At 43.0% G+C, this 18,649-nt stretch overlaps 1 protein-coding gene across 1 annotated transcript; it reads right to left on the bottom strand.

Annotated features, from left to right (window-relative positions):
- Window positions 1–499: 499 nt before the first annotated feature.
- On the bottom strand, window positions 500–9,481 carry ARRDC4 (arrestin domain containing 4). The gene is made up of 8 exons (XM_030955569.1): window positions 9,122–9,481; window positions 7,999–8,065; window positions 7,578–7,725; window positions 5,692–5,794; window positions 4,736–4,992; window positions 3,915–4,077; window positions 3,280–3,434; window positions 500–3,165 (listed from the first exon to the last, which is right to left on the bottom strand). The coding sequence occupies exons 1-8, from the start codon at window positions 9,396–9,398 to the stop codon at window positions 3,109–3,111; spliced, it is 1,227 nt and encodes a 408-aa protein (XP_030811429.1). The 5' UTR covers window positions 9,399–9,481; the 3' UTR covers window positions 500–3,108.
- Window positions 9,482–18,649: the final 9,168 nt, after the last annotated feature.

Below are 18,649 nucleotides of genomic sequence, written 5' to 3'. Positions count from 1 at the left end.
AATCAACTGTTGTCTTTGTTCCTTAAACCCCTGGGAGGCAGGACCCTGATGGAGATTTATCACCTCACTCCTGGCTCAGGTGAGCATGGGGCAGGTACAGTTTGTCCCCTCTTTCCCCATAGCAGCAGGGTTTCTGCTTCAGTCATTCTGCACTCTGGTTCTAAGGCTGCCCTGATGTATTTATCTTTAGTTTGTTGCTCTAATCTTGTCGACAGGAAACAATAAAATATCCTCTAAGATTAATATGAGAGATGAGAGATCCAATTAGAGCTCACATCCTTCAATCCTTATGGGTGAGAGCCCCTATTACACAATAACTATGGGTGGGAGGAGGCCCCATTTGATCAATTTGTTCCAGTTCTTGGTTATGAATAGTTCAGAGAACTAAAACAGTGACAGATGAAGGCATAATTCCCAGATCAGAGAAGAATTAGAGATCTGTAGGGTAGAATACAGGTATTTCTTGACATAGCACCAAACCAGAACAGCACAATGCAGATTTGACACTTTTATTAACAAAGAACCCATGGGGCTCATTCATTAGTACAAAATACAATCATGTTCCTGTATGTTAAACAGCTTTTTTTATTTTGTCTCTTTTAAACTGTTTCACAGTTATCAAAACAAAGCCCCTGCATATTGAACTTATTATTGTGCAAACAGTAATTATTTTTAAGGATCAATTTCTGCACTAAGCCAAGTGCCAGAGAGCAGAACTTAATCATGTTTTCACCCCTCCTTTGAAGGGCCATGTGTGCTTCCTAAGAAACACGTAATAGTTGACTTTTTTTGCAGCAAACAATCTAAGGCCACAGTTTATCTGCAAAGAATAGAAAACAACTCAAAGATTTTAGGAAAAAAAAAAAAACACACCTTTACCCTTCATACTGCTGTTTGCTTGACCATGATTATGCCAAGTAGCACACATCACCTATCAGGTATTACAGTCCAAAAAGCACCTAATGTTCTTTAAGCTAATATTTTGGATTCTTACCGTGCAAGTTATTACACAACCAAATTACTTTTCAAGTAAGTATAATGGTATCTTGTTTAAGGAAAAGATGCTTGTTCCCTTTCCAAATGACGTGAATGAAAATCCTGCATTGATTGTATGAGCAGGCCTTCACTTTAACAAAAAGGCATGAGAGCTACACCTTGAGACTTAAATAATCATTTTTAGAATGTCCTTTCTAAATCATGCACTCAAATTTTGGTTAAAGCTGCATTTGCTATAGAAAACAATACTAAATGTTGCAAATGGAAGGAGTAACTGCAGTTTGGAAATGTCAATCTCCACCAGTCTGTCGTTCACACTGATGCAAAAAGGATTTGAGGTGAAGTGCTAGAAATTAGACAATGTAAGGAAGTTAAACTAAAAGAAGACTAAAAATATATATCCGTGTATGCCTGTAGAAAAATCCCTGCTTCTTAAGTGAAGACAGATTTCATAAAAAACCATTCAAACCATTGTTTAAACTGCAGTTATTGATGGAATGAAGGAAACTGAATTGTTCTTTTTGTAATCATCAGAAAGTACACTGTTTTACCACATGAAGCACCGGGTTTTAACCCCAAACCCTTCTGTAAGACATATGGAGTGTTTCTAGTAGTCCAAAATCCCCTGTATTTCAAAGACAGGACTGTAAACGTGCATGTTGACAATGCTGTTTTCTGCTCCTGTAAGTGATCTGTTGGTGATTGTTTACTGATCCCAATTGATGGCTGGCAGGAAGCAAACATTCTACTTTTAAACGAAGGCAGCAGAAGGGCAAGTAAATGCTGTGCCTTCACTCTTAGCAGCAACAAACTCTCACTGTTCTAAATGACCTGAGGAAGAAAACATTAAAATATTGCACCAAAACAAATTTAAACAGCAAAAACAAACAACGAAACACACCAACAAATATAGTATGGATAGCAAATGACCAGTGCAGCCCCTGACAATAGATCTTTAGACAAAAATGCAGGAGTAATGAAAAGCTTTGTGCCATTACCAGAGGACTTTGTTCCCCTGATGTCTGCTTTCACTTCAGTTATAAGCTATGTCTATTCTGGGTATATTTACACCTCTCCCTACACCTCGTATCTCATTCACTAACCACAGAAACCATTTAGGGTCCCTTTTAGAACCTTGAAGTATACTGGAGCTTTAACAAGACTCTTTTTGGTCTCAAATCTGACCGTAAGTAAATATCCAAAACAGAGGTAGGCTTATAAAGGCTTTTGAATAAATAAATATTGTCCTTTTTGCTAAGTATACCTGCTGCTGGCAAAAGGTTTCTCCCTTGCCATGCTTCCCCTTATCATGCTATCCATAGGCTTAAGATGCAGAAGAAGAACTCACAGTAGAAGAGGTTAGAATAATTCCCTTAAGAAATCCCTTGAAAGAAAGCATAGTGCATAAGCTCATCTCAAAGTTCACTGTTTGTTCCACACTTGTGTCTTGCACTCAGGAAATGGTTGCCTTTGCAATATTGTGTAAGAGCCATTCCGTCATCCACGGTGTCCTCAGGATCATCACGAATGAGGAAATAGTACCACTTGGCAGTCGTGAGAAGGGCAGCTTCCCATCAAATGTGAAGTTAAGACTTCGCTCTGTGATGCAGTAGTGTTCCTTTTTTGGATGCAGACAGTGCAAAGCTGAAGCCCCTTGACCACTGGAATCTTTTGGAAATGTTTTCTTACCCCACATTCTGTTCTACTACAGGAGTTCTTGACATCGCTATGTACATTCTTCCAGAGTGTTGCAAACAAAATAGAAATTCTTTTCTCTTCAGAAGATCCACACATCTCCTCCTCGTACTTTGTGTAGTGTATCCACTTTTTGGAAAACATTCAGTATTTCATTGATGCATTTTCTCTTCAGTATTTTCAGGTACTTCTCAAGTATCCCAAGCTCAGCTGCTCCCTTTATCCTCTGTGCAGACTAATCCAGCAGGTTCTCTTTTATCACCAAACATGCTCACACCTCCTTCTCCATTTTCCTTTGCCTTTCTTGTACACAGACTGAAGTTTGGAAAAAGAAAACTGTTTCCTTTTTAGCTGCACTACCAGCTTAAGCAGCAGAAAGATTAAGACATTCATCACAATGATGCTCATTACACATCCTCAGAGCATGAATGAAACGGGCTGAACTTCTTCTACATCAGTTGGATGTGGATCAATCTAAGGAGAGAAGAAAGACAACAATTACTGCCTGCAATTCCTGCATTTAGGTATGTGTTTGAGTTTTTTCTGCCATCTGACAATAAAAATACCACCTGCTATTTATTTTCTTACTTCTGAATAAAGAGGTGGAGGCTGAAACCGGAACTCTTGTATGTAAGCAAAGACAGGACAACACAACTGTTCCTCGCAGTCAATGGGAGGTGGATAAGCAGGAACATGTCTGGAAAACTCTTCCTCAGACACTACATCAGCATAATTTGGTGGTGCTGAAACACAAGAGATGCTTCTGTCATATTTCAAACTCTTCACTCACTCACAGCAAGAACATCTGCATTACAGTATATCCAGGACCACAAAAACTGTATTGGAAGTGCACTGAACTCATTAACACTGTAACTAAAATTATGTTTTCAGTAAACTCAGACGATTCAGCAGGAATACAGAGAGTGCTGTGCTTTTAGGGTAACTCCAGCAGCAAACCGATGTTGTATCAAGATATAATCAGTAATGAGTAGAATATTCCCACCATCAGAAGTTAGTTGTTTCAGTCAGATGGGGTACAGAGAGACTGCAGGAAGGCTGGAGTTGGGGTAACCTCACCAATCATTTTGGATCTCAATTAAAGAACTTTGTGAGTCGTATTTCCATTGCCTACATCCCTGGCAGTGCCCTTAAACTGGCACTGCACCCATCTGCTGCAGACAGTGCTGTGCTGGATTAGAGACAGTTCAATATGTATTTATTACCTTCAGGCTGTTCAGGCATGGTCAATGCCAGCCAACTCATATCCATACTAAACTGGCTGGTAATGCTGGAGTTTCTGCTTGAAAATCCAATACATGGAATAGTGCCAATCACCACAGGCATTTCAATCATCAATTTCTTAGCACCAGGAATATGGATATACACCTATGTGACAACCCCCAAACAGAAGAAAAAAACAACATGAGACCCCATTGAATGCTGCTCTTAAAAGCTGCCCTATTCCCTACACTGCAAATTTAAAAATTAAGAGCTTTGTCATCCCAGATATGCTTAGCTAATACCCTGGCAGCTTTCCTTATTTTTCAGCAGTTTCATTCTTTCTGTAACTTGTCTCTAAGTGACATTAAAAAGTAAAAACCATCTTGACAAACATAATTATGCACTTGACTTGCAGTCTTATCTTCCCATTTCTGGAAAGAATCACTTGAGGACCCCATTCATCTTGAAATGCTTTCCCAAAACAATCCCTGCATGTCTGAAATGAAGCTGCTTCTTCCTCAGAAACATTTCTCCCTTTTCCCCATTATTCCCACCTTTCCATCTCAGAATCTCTATGACCTTCAGTCTCTCATGTATGTGGTTTATGATATTTATTTTTTGTAGAGTCATAGAATGGTTTGGGTTAGAAGGGATCTTAAAGATCATCTAGCTCTAACCCCCCACTGTGGGCTGGGACACCTTTCTCTAGATTTGCATTTATTGTAGTTCCCAAGTTAAAAACCTAACAGCTACTCAGTAGATTCTTCTGTTCCCAACTGAATGCAGTATCTAAAGTTTGTACATTTGAAAACCCAATACTTACAGCTAATGAATATTCTACTCTAATAATGCAGCAGTCAAGTATAGATGGGGATACAGGTGGGATTTTCAGAGTTTTCCCATTCCAGGTATCTGTACTCCCAGAGGCAATGTGGTTTCCTCGGACATTGGCAACCATCTGACGGAAGGTTTTTGTCTTCCCACTGGCCAGGTAAGTTTGTGTTTGGAAAATGGCAGCTTTTGGAACAATCAAACGAGAAGAGCAGTTCTCAATTTCTGCATAGATTGGGATGGCTTCCCCTTAGAGACAGAAAAAGTCCAATGAATAATTGGTATTTACCTACTTTCCTCTGGGAGTATCAAAGCAAGTTACACAGCACGTACATCATCTGCAGTGTTATGAGAACAATACTTGGTAAGTTTCCTCAAGCCAGTTTATTTTTTTCAGAGTGGTATCCAGGCAAAATTATAGCCACCTACTATGTTTTACACATAAACAATGATTCATTTTGAAACATTAAGCATAATATGAACAAGCTATAAAAGCTTTATTTGCAAATTACGCCCCAATCTTCCTTTTATATAGTACTAAATGAATTTCAGGATGTTTTATTTTCTCAATGTATCTAGTCTTATCAAGATGAAGAAGCTGCTAAAGCTCATTCTTACCTAAGTGTAAACCTATACAAATAGGATGTAAAAACCTAATTACATCCCAGTTAAGTATTTTATCCCAGATAAAAACATTTTGTTGTTCTTTACACACAAATGTACATGGGTTTTCCATAAGATTATTAACAGGACTTCCTTTCAATTTATATTCCCAATGGGAAAGGTAAGATAATTTAAAAAAAAAAATTAAATGCATGTGGACCTTAATTTACTTCTATTAAACAGAATTATTTTTTGAACTATAAAGTGTTGGCTTCACTGAGATTAAAAAAAAATCCCAACCCATTAGATGCTTAGTATTTACATTTTTAAGGTAACTACTCTTACCATTACAGTATCCCTTCCTCTCAATTTTGGCACTGAGAGACACTGGCCCAGAGGTGAAAAACCAACAGCCAACCATCTTCTCCTGACTTCTTAGAACAGGTGTCTATAAAATATAGAGTATTTTTCATTTTATGGGATAAAGCTCTCCATCACTTGCAGTTTAGTGTTATGCATATCAGTCATTGTAACCCAGCTCTAAAATCCACACGCTCTGAATCCCTGAACTGCTCAGTGCAACTGTAGATTTTGCCACCATGTGAAATGGAACCAAGATCTGGCAATCTGAACATTCTCTTTTGAAATCCCAGCCTGTATTTAGACTGTACTAAGTAACACAGAGCAGTTTCTTTGCATGTGCTTGGTCTTCAAAATTAACTTTTCAGAGGTCTCATGGAATACTGTGGTGTTTATCTCCATGTTTCTCAGTGCAGAAGAATGCAGAATTCATTTTATCTGCAAACAACTAACAGTTAAGCAAGTAATTTTTTTAATTTTGTATCTCTAAGAAAGGATAAATATATGTAGACATTGGGTTAAGGGGATGCACCTTCATTACCTGCAAGTCACAAAACCCCCCAAAAATGTAGAGACATGACAAAAACCATCTTAATTATTCAGGGACTGTCACACTGCATGGCATTTACACTGCCTGTAATGTTTTCATTAGAATAAACTCACAAGCACACATGTCAAGTGTCCAAGCCAGGATCAAAGCTACTCAAAATGATTTACTGAGCAGTGACACTCAGTCAATACAATAATGCAAACTGGTTTTTTATTTTCTTTATTGTAATGAAAAAACCCTGTTGTTTTGCACTTTTGGTGGTAGCCTTGGAATCCATTAAGATTGGCACTGCCATCCTGATGTGTCTTCTGTGCAATAACCTATGGTCTGCTTTGTCCTTACAGAATGTGGGTATGATGCCTTCAAACTCCTAACTAATGAATATAAAGACTATTCTGCTTACAGATGTCACTGCCAAAATACCCTAAGTTCTCTCTAGAATGGATTGAAATGTAAGCATGTAATGAGGGGGGAAAAAAAGCCTGCTCAAAACATCTCTTTTCTATGTTCACGTCATGATGTTAAAATTATCCTACCATTTTAAATAAAATAGAAATGACTCATTCATATTTAAATGAATAACCATTTAGATCCAGTAGCTATCATGAAAGTGCAAGGTATAATTTTATATTATTTTCATAATACGGGTTGAGATAAAAGAATCCAGCTCATTAGCTTCCATCTTGCCTATTTACTCATTACTTAATGCCTGATCTTTCTTATTACTCTACAGTATTTCCAGTGATTATTAAAAACTCAATGCTTTAATGTGGCCAAATCTGTCACAGGGAAATAACTGAAAGGATCTCTGGAGCAGCTGCGTGCACACACTTCACGGTAGAAAACGACATGCAAAATGCAGGGATATGTAACATAATGGCCAGAGCCTAAATGACAGGCTGGGCATGATTAATACTCTTCTCTAATTACTGCTCCTCAACCTACTATTATTGTAGAGTTTAGGACACTGAAGCCCTGTGAATGTAGTTGCTCTGGTAAGAGTAACTACTCTGCACACACACATTACTATTATTAAGCCTTATTTATGCATCTGAAGCCTGCCTAACTTTTTGGCAGGAGCATCTCTGCCAGCAGGGATGTAATCAATGGTATTAAAAAAGCCACTCTGTTTGCTATTCACACAACCTAAGATAATCTATTTATAGAGAAAAGCTTAGGGAGCTTATATGCTTTCAGAAGTCAGAAAATGATGCTCGAGAATAACATGGGAAGGGTTATGGCTGGATGTGAATGCTGCCTGGAAATGGTTTATTTGCAGCTGGTTTTACAGGGGGGAGGAGAAGTGGGGGAACCCTCTTACCAGGAGAGCTGGTGAGCTGACATCGATATGGCTGATGATCTGCAGCTCTGTCTGCACACTCTGGTCAGGCACAGCAGGCCTCTCCAGCACTGCTTTCACGTAGTACTGGATACTGCCATACTTCCCAGTAAAAGAGGTCACCAGAGGTCTGAAACGAGCAGTCATAAAACCATTACCTTCAATTAATATTTCAGCTTCAAACATTAACACTTCCTGCATATGTAAACATTTCCCAATTTACAGCTTGTACTTTTAGGGCCTTGGGGAAGCTGAAGCAAACAAGGCCTGTCTGCGTGGTGCTTGATTAAGATAAATATATAAAGCTGATACTAAAAAAAACACAAGTCAAACTACATTAAGTTAATGTTCCACTACAGGCAGCATCCAGCACAATCCCTTCAGGTTGGATTATTGAACATACTCTTGAGGGAGCTGAAAGCTGAACGGAAATTCGTGTCTTCCATCTAGAAGAATTAAGTTTTCCTCACCTGTAGGATAAGAATGAATAGTATATTTTAGTTATTCCAGAAATAGAACAAAGCAGACGCTTTTATAAATTATTTATGTACGAAAACACCCAGATGCAAGAAGTTTTTATTGATCCCAGTGGGTTCTGGACTGTGGCCCATACTTTATTTATGCTGTGATGTGATTTCAATGAAAAACAAAAATCAAGGAAACATGGGAGACCTTGAGATTCAGTGCAGGACTCTGGCCAATTCCTAATCCAAAATGGCTTCTCCAAAGCATAAAGTAAGTTTCTTTTCAGCAGAACAACAATTAATCTACTTTTCCAATTAACAAGCTAACTTCTGGGCCGAAAAATCTGCAATTTAAGGTCAGCATGAAGACATACTATAAATACATGAGCTTCCAATTTATTCACATAGGGCCTACTGTTACACAATTTACAAGGCCCGAATCTACTTTCCCTACAGATCAGACTGAGCTGCGTTTCACCCTTACAGAACGAAATGTCGTCGTTCTGTCTTTAATTTTTTTTCAACGCTGCCACAGTGCTGCAGTGTGTGAGTGACAGAGCTGCACCACAGCGAGCTTCCCCTGCCGCCTCAATCCACGGGATGAGCCTGGCTGCTTCCAGGGTCTTCCACGGCAGCTTCCCTGCCCGGAGCTGCCGGTACCGCACACCCAGCGCGGAGAGGCCGAACCTTCCACAGCCACACGCACAGCGCAGGGAATTCAGCTGCGCATTTTATTTCAGTCCCGCTCGGCGTTTTTCAGCCCCCACACAGGGAATCAATCGTGCGGCTGCGGGTGAGGCGGTGATCCTCCCCGGGCTGAGCGCTGCGGCAGCGCTGTCCCATGCGGCCGCTGCCCGTTCCTTCGGCCCCCGGTGCCCGTTCTGTCGGGTCCCTGTGCCCGTTTCCATCCGGAGCGTTCCCTCCTCCGCCCCCCCCTCACCGCCGGCCGCCTTCCCGCAGCCCTTCCCCGCTCCCGCAGCGCCACTCCCCCGGTGCCACCCCCGCCGCGGCTGCGGGAGCGGCCGGGCCCGCGCCCCCCCTCCCGACCCGTTCCCGCCTCACCTTCGGGCGGGTCCCGCAGGAGGCTCTGCCGGATGTCCAGGTACCGCACCTCGGCCTCCCGCCGCGGCCCCGGCCCCGGGGCCCGCACCGCCACCCCCCACGTGCCCGCCCCGGGCACTGCGCCGGGAGCTCTCGCTCCAAGCGACGCGCGCCCGGCCCGCGGCCTCCAGGCGCAGCCCGCGGAGCGGCAGCGGCCCCGCCAGCTCCAGCAGCACCTGCCCCGACACCGTGTCCCCGCTGCAGTAGCCGCCGCCGCCTCCGCCGCGCCGGGCCTCATCCTCCAGCACCAGGGCCAGCGTCTTCACCGCGCCGCCAGCCCCGGGGCCCGGCCCGGCCGCCGCCATCGCTCCCCGGCCGCGGGGGAACCGCGCCCGCCCTCGCCAAGCGCTTTAAACCCGCCCGTCTCCGCCAGCGCCCGCGGCCCCGCGCCCCGCCCCCGCGCGCTGCCCATTGGCCGCCCCGCGGCCCCGCGCGCCGCCATTCGCCGCGGGCCGCCCCTTCGCCCCCGCCTCATTGGTACTCGGCGGGCGCACGCCCGGAGTGCGTCATGCTGCGTGATCGCCGCGCCGGGGCCAATCGCGAGCGGGCGAGAGCGCGTGGACAGCGCGGCGATTGGCGGGGTGGCGGCAGGGCCCCGGCGCGCGGGCCAATGGCGCGGCGTGGCCACCACGTGCACAGCCTGTGGGTAAACAGGGGTGGGGGCGGGGCTGGGGGCGGAGCCCTCACCCTTCACCCCTCACGCCCCGCCGTGACGGGGCCCCGGGCGGCAGCGGCGGTTCGGGGGTCCTGTCCCTCTTTCGCTCCCTCCTCTGGTCGCTGCCCGCCAGCCCAGCGCTGTGGGAAAGCCGTGTGCCCTTGGTCACCCCGCGCTGAGGGGAAACCTTGTCTGTCGGTGTTCCCCGGGTGCTGCCGTGGGAGAGAGGGAGGCACCGCGTTGCTCTGGGGCGGTCTTAGCCTCTCCCGCTGACAGCCGGGCCGGCTGGGGCTGTTAAATATGGAAAAAACGATGAGGCGCTGCTGTTAAATATGGAAATATGGAAAAACGATGTGGTGCTGCTCTTAAATATGGAAAACCGATGTGGTGCTGCTGTTCCCCCACTGCTTTCCTGGAGGTTACCTGCCTGTGTGAAGCCCATTTTTCACCCCACTGAAGGGCAGGAGATGGTGGGGTTTAGCTCGAAATAAGCCTTCCTAGACAGCGTAGAAACCTCGCGTCCACACAAATACTGTGCGTTTCTGCACCTTGTAAAGCAAAAGCGCCCTGGTTCAAGAATTTGCTCTTAGAACCCTGCTTGGTGCTTGGGCAGCGAAATGGGTGCACCCCACTGCGTGCTGTCCCACTGAGCACATCACCCATAGGTAACACTTGGGAGAAAGAATAAAGAATAAATGAGTTGTTATGTTTAGAAGCAGAAGCTTAGGAAACCCCAGCGAACAGTGGAAGAGTGGTGAATATGTCTGAGTGGCTGGGTGGGCACGGCCAGAATCATCCCGACAGTGATGAGGGAATCCGTGCCCACCTCCAGCCAGCCCAAGACATCCTGCAAACTGTGAAAAACGCCAATCACTTGGTTTTTTAAAATTTTAAAAGTTTAATGATAATAAAATGGTTATAAAAATAACAATATAATTAGAGTAATAATAATTTGGACAATTTGGATTAGGACAATATGAGACAACAAAAACAAACGGTTACGGACTGGTCCGGGTACCTTTTTCTGGGCAACATAGGCCTGAAAAAGGACACACATTAACAGAGGATGAGCCTTTAAAAACAATAGCCTGTTGCATATTAATACACCTCACACATGATGCATAAATTCCATTCAAACACAGGATTCTGTCTAGTCAGTGTCAATTTTTTCCTCTTAATCCTAACCAGCGTCTTCAGGACTGAGCGAGACAGCAAGAAGTTAGTTTCTTCTGATAAGAGAGCAACAAATTTTTTCTCTGAAAGATTTAGGTGTTCTGTGGCTGCTATCTCAGTGTGAGCCCTCTCTTTAAAAAAAAGTATCTTACATAGCATAGTTTCTATTTTAACATTTTGTTATAACCTAAAACTATATTTACCACACTACTTAAGAAAATGAATACAGCATCACTTTCCAACATAACACATTTGTGAAAAGCCAATCATAAAATATGCATTTTTCACAAAACCAAAATGGTTTGATTCCACTGGACACATATTGCAATTAAAGCTGTTCTTAGCCTCGTGGTGTTTTATGGTGGCCCAAGCCTCTCCCAGGGGGTGTGGGGTGGGTGATGTGCTGGCTTTTCCACGGATGACCGAGGAGTCATTTCCTGCTCTGTCACCTGCCTGCTCGAAGCTCCTGACAGCTGCATCTTCCTGCATTCCTCCATCACTTTAGGGCGCTGCAAAACACCGGCCTGGTGCTTCCCAGCTGACTCAGTTAATTACTGAAATTAGCAAAACTTGTCTTCGGCCTTTGGCTTTTAAATAAATAGCCAATGAGATAAATCTGGGTTTTCTCAGAACCCCTGTGGGTCCCATGAAATGTAGCCTTGTATTGAGGGTTCCTTCTGTGAGGAACTTGCCAAGAGCCAGGTAGGCCTTTGGAACACTTTTTATTGGCTATACGTTCATACGCACATCCATGTTAATCAATAGTGACCTGGGGAAAAGGAATGTGCTTACAGATGGGGTGAGCTCATGGGCATTATTTCAACCTTTGGCCATGCATTGTCCAGCTCATGATGAAAATTATGTAAAAAAAATAACACTGTATGATGATGGTGGCTTGAATATTTAAAGAATTGTTGCCTGTTTGCATCCCTTTGTGCATTTTAAATTATTCTTTACAGAAACTGCAAATGTCGCGTTGTAGTTGGGAATTGTGGTGTATAAAATTGTGCTATTTTGCTATTTTTTTAAGTTCAATTAAACTCAGATGTGGCTAGCTTTGCATCAATATTTTCCTTGTATGCAATTTTTCACATTGACAAGTATCAGGTTATTTTTGTAGTCAGCCAAGGGACCATGCTCGGATGTGCAGACTGAATATTTGCTTATTTGATGAATTTCATTAGGTACAATATGTGTGTGTGCAGACTGATTTTGAGAGTATGATGCAGAGGGGAAAAAAAAAAGAAAATCCCACAACTCCCCTTTTCCTGCATGAATTAGATCCTGCATAAAAGTAATTAATTCTCTTATGGGTTTATGCGACCATTCAAACATTGCCTCCCTTTCATTCTTTGCAAGTGCAAATGAGCTAGATAGGGAAATGAATAAACATGGCAAATTGCTTATGAAACAAAACATTACCCAGAATTAGAGAGAGCTGGGAGGCTTCAGTAACTCCAGCAATTAGCCTGTGGAGGACACAGTTAACAGGCACATTCTGTCACAGTCAGGTGATACTTGTTCCAGATGTTTGTTTGCCTTTTAATATATCTTTTTTTCCCCGCCAAGAATCAAAACCCAGTGCTTGTTATAATTATCGTGGAGTGATTGGTTTTCTCATCTACCCATCTTTCTGGTGTTTGAGGCATTTTAGCTGACCCACACAGTGACGCTGTAGCATGAATGGTGGAAGCCACCACATGCCTAGTTTAGTCTCTGGCAAGCCAGAAGGAAGGAAGAGGAGATGAACACTCACAGTGTGGGTGTTTGTGTGTGCCTGGTTATCTGAGTGTGGGAGTAGGTGTGACAGAGCAGGAGATATATTAACATGCTTGATTTTATTTTCATTCCGCTCATTTTGCTGCTGTATTCAGGACTGTGTTAGAAAGAGCTGCCTGAAAAACTTAGAAAATGCAGGAATTAGCTTGTAAGGGTAAAGAATTCACAAAGAAAGGTCTCTTTGGAGAGTATCCACAAAGCTGTGAACAGCTCTAGCAAGAATCACAGACTCATCATGAAGGGAAAGGAAGTAGGAGAGCATCTTCCTACAGTAGATGGTGATATCCTGGCTCTGCTGGTTAATTTAGAAATGGCTGCTGTGGTCAGGTCACTGAATTTAGATGGATAGTTTCTACATGCAGTAATTATATTTTAACTCATTTCAGTGCACATGTTGAAAACGGGGCTACCAGGGCTTGAACCTGCCAGAAGAGTTTTGGAAACTGTGGAATTGATTCCAACTTTCCACAACAGGAAGGACACACAATATGTAAATAACCTTTTTTTTTTTTTTTTTGGTGGAAGATATAAGATAAGAAATGGTCTCAGTAACAGCTTCTTGTGCCAAGGAGGTTTCTGTTTTCCAAGAATCCAAGCTGTAGCTGGGAAGGAAGTGAGAAATTTGATGAGTATTTGCTGTCTTCTTCCTGCTTGAGGGGAGCTGAGACACAGCTCTTCATCATGAGTCAGGCACCAGGAGTTTGCCAACTAAGCCTTTCTGTTCTTAATAGCCTGGCAGTTTAGTGAGTGAAGAGCTATTTCTGCTACTGGAAGAGGACTTGGGGAAGTGTTTATGAGAGCTGCTAACAGCTAATTTACAAATTGCAGTTCTTATTTGAGATTGTTGTGCTTTAACATCCATTCAGGCATCTTTCTTAGCCAGTCCCAAACACAAGGGGCAAAACCCCAGTGCTTGAGCTGCAGCTGAGTTCAGTGGAAGAGCCATGAGCCAGGATGTGTGTGGGTGAATAGTGTGCAAATCCTGACTTTTTTTTTGCATGGGAGGGGGATTTGTCCATTTACCTCATCCTTTATCTGCAAAGAATTTCAGCTATCTCAGTGGCTCTGGCAGATATTAGGAAGCAGTTGGCTGAGAGCAATGTTTACCCCTGAAAGCAGATATTACAGACTCTGGAGTTCCACAAAAGCCCTCAGAATATAAGGCCTTTTGTATTCCCAGATACCCAGAAATCCTCATTCTGGAGTTGTTTATGGAGCCAGGACAGGGAGGCATGAAGAGACAATTCCTTTCTTTCCCTAGTTCCTGGCCTTTTACCAGCGAGTTCCTTTATCAGCAGTGTGCCAGAACTGCATCCCTGAGTGGAGCATGAATTCTCCTGGCCTCCCAATCAGCACCAGAAGGCAACAAATGGGTGCTGGTGACACTTGCTGTCATGGACAGTCTTTTATTGCTTTTATTCTATTACCAGTAATTGAAAGGTCAGCCAAATTTTTCTTAGACAATTAAGTGACATTTACAGAGAGGAGATTGAGAGCAGCCAGAGATGCTTTTCTAAGTGATGCTGCCCAGCTAGTCTGATATGTCACTAGAGCCAGTGTGTAAAGCACCAGGATGGATATTTTTAAGGGTTATACTGTATTTACATTGAGAAAAGCAAATTCTGAGGTACTTGCTCAGTAATCTGAGGGCTTTATCTGGGCAGGTGTTAGTTCACACAGCCCAGTTCGACAAAGCACAGTTGCCTTGAAGGCCAGAAGATCAATCTGAATTCAAGGTTATGCCTGGAAAATGGAAAATCACAAATGAGAAGAGGGGAGCCCATGTAGAAATCTGAGGCAGAGGAAGGACAGTGTAGGTTGCACGAGGCTGATGACAGAGAACCAAACCATCAAGGCTCGTGCATTGAGTCATGGGCTCACACAACTGCCACACATCCCATCCTTACCTCCCAAGGGGGAGAGAGGTGTGTCCCATCCCTCAGGAGGCTGGGCAGAGGGAAAGGTGGTGGTGCAAGCTGCAGAGGGTCCTTTCTGCAGAGCCAGGACCTTCTCTGTCACCTCATGAGGTGGCAGCACCAAGCAGGCCCACAGGATAAATGTCCCCAGTGCACCAGGATTGCATCCCAGCATGTGATAGACCATGGTGTTGTTTCATGAGCTGGTAAAGAAAACACTTGAGTAGTGACCTGTTGTTTACTTAAATATTTATATAGTGATTCAGAGTGCAGGATCTGTTACAGCTCGTTCCTGCATATAAAAGTGATCTAAATCCAGCACTCAGCTGGGCAGCAGAGGACTGCTCCAGGGTGGTTTTGGGTGTTTACAGCTGCTATAGGTTTTGCAAGGAGTGTGAGTAGAGGAAAATAATGGATGTGGTTAGAACATCCCTTCATCCCGCTGTCCCCTGGGGACAGAAAGATTTATTGGGGTTGTGGCTACTGCACAATTAGAATGGCCCTCTGGAAGTGCTCCTCTGGAGGATGAGCTTCCTACAATTGTATCATGTACCCCTCTGCATTTCAGTGACTTCAAAGCAAAGTGGTAGGGAATATTCATATAAATATCTGACATGGAGAGAGGGTGCAAATTCCTGTTGTTGAATCAACTCTTAAACGGCAGCTGCATTATTCATGTGTGGATCGTGCTTTGGTGTTCCAGCTCAAGGGAATGAAGCCAGAAAAGGAAAGGGGAATTAACAGACTCATTTGGGTTCTTAGTTATGTGCTGCTTTAGCTGGTTCCTTGTATGGGCTGTAATTTGAGGGTTTTGAGGTCTTTGTGAAGTGCATTTTTGAAAAAAATTTAAACTGAAAAAACCTGAACTTGTGATGAACCTGGCTCTCATACCAGGAAACCTCACACTGAAGGGAAATGCATGCCTGGATCTGAACTCACCTTTTGGCAGAGCATTCCTGTAAACAGGAATGTGAGCCTTGTGGTGCCACTTCAGCCTAACAAGTTCACACCGAGTAATGACGTGGATCATAACTCTGAGAAAACACAGGTGGCATGTCCAGAATCTCTGTAAAGATTGCTCCAAGTGAGATGTTTACTGGAAGCATGTGGGTGAAGCCATCACCTTTGTGACATGGCCCAACAGCACAGCAATTGCAGATGCAGAGGTGCCCCACATGGAGCCTTTTTTCCACAATCTGGGCTGCTGTTGTTGCCCAGGCTTAGGAAAGGAATTACCTCAGCAGCAAATGGAGGTAATGGGGGATGCTTTATGCCAAAAGGGAATGTAGAGGAAGAGCTACAATGGATGGAAAGTGGAGTCAGCAGCCTGAGATAACACAAGTGATGGGCAGGACAGGGAGCAGCCTAGGATCAAAGTGGAGCTTTGCTGATGGGAATGTGTGCTTTTACTTGGAACAGGGTTTTTCAGCTTTTGCTGCTATTTCAGCATGATTTGAGATGTAGAATCACAGCGTAATCCTTATGATCTGTGTGCTGTCAGGTGCTCCAGCCTGATGCCAGATTGTGGAATATTAAGAGAGAAGGGGTGTTGTACAAAGTATTAAGGAAGTTGTACAAATGCCTTCACATACTGGACCTCTCATCAAACCCCCTTGCCATGGTAACAGTTGTGGAAGCCACCAGTGGTCATCTGGCTGTGAAAAGCCTGAGAGATAAGAGGACACCATTAATACTGTTCATTTTTAGACATACACACAATGGAGCAGCTATTTTTACAGTTTCTTTCTCTGAAATATGAAATATTAGCATTGTCAGAGTCAGGATATGGGGCTAGATGGACTTTTAACTGTCTGCTGCTGTGATTCTTATCTTCCTCTACAGGGTGAATTAGAATTCTTTGGATCAATGAATGTACACAGGCTTTTCTTGTATCAGAATAGCATTACACATCCTCTTGTCATTATAGCACACCAGAAGATTATTTTCAATGATAATGACAAGACCATGTCAATCACAGCACTTTTGTAGTAGGAATTTGCTTCTTATTGCATCTTTCATGTAGGAAATTTTCCTCTTTCTTCATCACGAATTACTCCTCAGAAGTTGGGAGCGAAAATGTTCCAAATTTAAAAAAAAGAAAATGTCTCACTTGTGCTGCCACCGATGCTCTAAGTTATGCAGGCATTAACTTCTGCTGTGCCTCCATGATTATAAAAATGGCATAGGCAGAGCCTACGTGTTGTTCTGCTTAAATATCTGCAGAGATCACAGCTTTTCCTCTGATTGACACTATTGTTGGAAAACATTAATATGCACTACCTGTATTTTCCCATGTTCAAAGGACACAATCACAGAGCTCTTCATTTATTTTACTAAGAGCTCAGTAAATGCTGCACTGTTGCCATTCTGCAAAGAATGTATTTTCATGTAGAGGCATTATCATTAACAAATTCTTTTCAAATTCCAGGAAGAGTGTGATAATTTTATTTGGCATAATGAAGTCTGAGCACTTAGAAAATTTGATTGTTTTAAGGCCTTTAATTTCCTTCCACACTTCATTTTTTAAACTTAATTAGATTCACTGGAAATTTCTTCTGTTTATACAAGTTCTTCCAGGCCCAGTGTTCCAGCCTGGGCTCCATGGATAACTCATGGGGACACTGACTGTTGGTGTCCACAGGATCTGAAAAATGGAGAAATGGATAAGACAGGAAATAACTTCCTGGTGTAGCTGCTTTACAGTTGTTAATTACTGAGAGCAAAAATTTAGTTCAAATGCTGAGGGAGCAACTGACTTGAGGAGACTGAAGTTAGGCAATCTGGATTCTCTTAGTGTCTCTGGAGAAAAAAGGATTTTTAGATAAGTTTGAGACACTGATTGATTTAGAAATCAATCTTGCTCTAAAATTTTTAGGAAGTTAATTCACATTTTCTACTTTGAGGGATGAAAGTCTGCCTGAAAGTCAGTAGGATTTTGGTGCTGATTTGGGAAGATGCTTTAGAAATGGGGATGATTATCACCTCCATCATGTTTTCATTATCTTTTAGTCATTCTGTATATTTTGCTAGAGACTATTTGTCCCTCAAGGGAAGAACCTATTTAAAATTAATGATAATTGATTAGTTGCTTCTAAGTCTTCAGTTGCCATACTTGGCTGATGTATAAAACTTCCCAAGAAAAATGGTGCCATAACTGCAACATTGTGCACCTTGACATTAAGCATGTATTTCACTCATGGCCAATTTAAAAATCAAAATAGAAACTTTGTAATAATCTCCCTTTACAGTTTGGGTTATGAGAAGCTGAGAATTCCCTTAGGCTTGATTGATAAAACATGGCATTTATCCTATTCCTAGGATGATGTTCAGCAAACTTTATGATGGAGGGAAACAGCTGGTAAAGTGGGTTCATGGAAAGGTGAAGGTAATATAGACATAAAAAACAAGAGGATAATGATTTTAAAAGGGATAATAGTTGTAATAACACCATTAACCTTTTGCTTCAAATTATTGAATGTGTGGTCTCTTCAGCAGGCTAATCAAAGGTTTGCATTAACCACGATGCAAGTGGAAGTGGCAATATACAACCTGAGGTGATTTTTTCCCTCTTCCAATTATTCACTATCAAACCCTTCCAAAAAAAAAAAAAAAAGGAAAAAACACCCTTTGACCATTGAAGACACCTTCTGATATTGAATTGAAACTGACTTCCTTTCAGAGGGAACAAACTTCAGCTTCCCTCCTGCTTTGGAAGAGGTGGACTTTGCTAGGGAAAAAAAGAAAGAACAATAATTATAAGTTGTTATAGATACATGGAAATTAGAGGCAGATTGTGGACAGGTAGCCAAGTGTTACAGGCAGATTGTTGGTAATAGTGAGCCCTGAGCTGTTGGATGGATCAGCAGCAGAAGCCCCCTTGGAGCAGACCCCTCTCTTCCTCAGTAGCATAGGCAGGTCCCTGCAGAGCTCTGATCTCACTGTAGCTGGGCCACTTCTGCTGTCTAA

Source organism: Camarhynchus parvulus, chromosome 10 (assembly GCF_901933205.1).
Source record: "Camarhynchus parvulus chromosome 10, STF_HiC, whole genome shotgun sequence".
Taxonomy (NCBI): Eukaryota; Metazoa; Chordata; class Aves; order Passeriformes; family Thraupidae; genus Camarhynchus; species Camarhynchus parvulus.
This window is presented reverse-complemented; position numbering and strand designations above follow the sequence as displayed.

What these genes read in the sequence shown, in the direction of transcription:
- ARRDC4 (XM_030955569.1), bottom strand. Translation starts at nt 9,398, where the DNA reads ATGAGGCCCGGCGCGGCGGAGGCGGCGGCGGCTACTGCAGCGGGGACA. An exon ending in TCAGCTCACCAGCTCTCCTG is followed by an intron (nt 5,795 to 7,577) that starts GTAAGAGGGTTC and finishes TATATTTTATAG; the next exon opens with ACACCTGTTCTAAGAAGTCA. An exon ending in GAGTAGAATATTCATTAGCT is followed by an intron (nt 4,078 to 4,735) that starts GTAAGTATTGGG and finishes GTTGTCACATAG; the next exon opens with GTGTATATCCATATTCCTGG.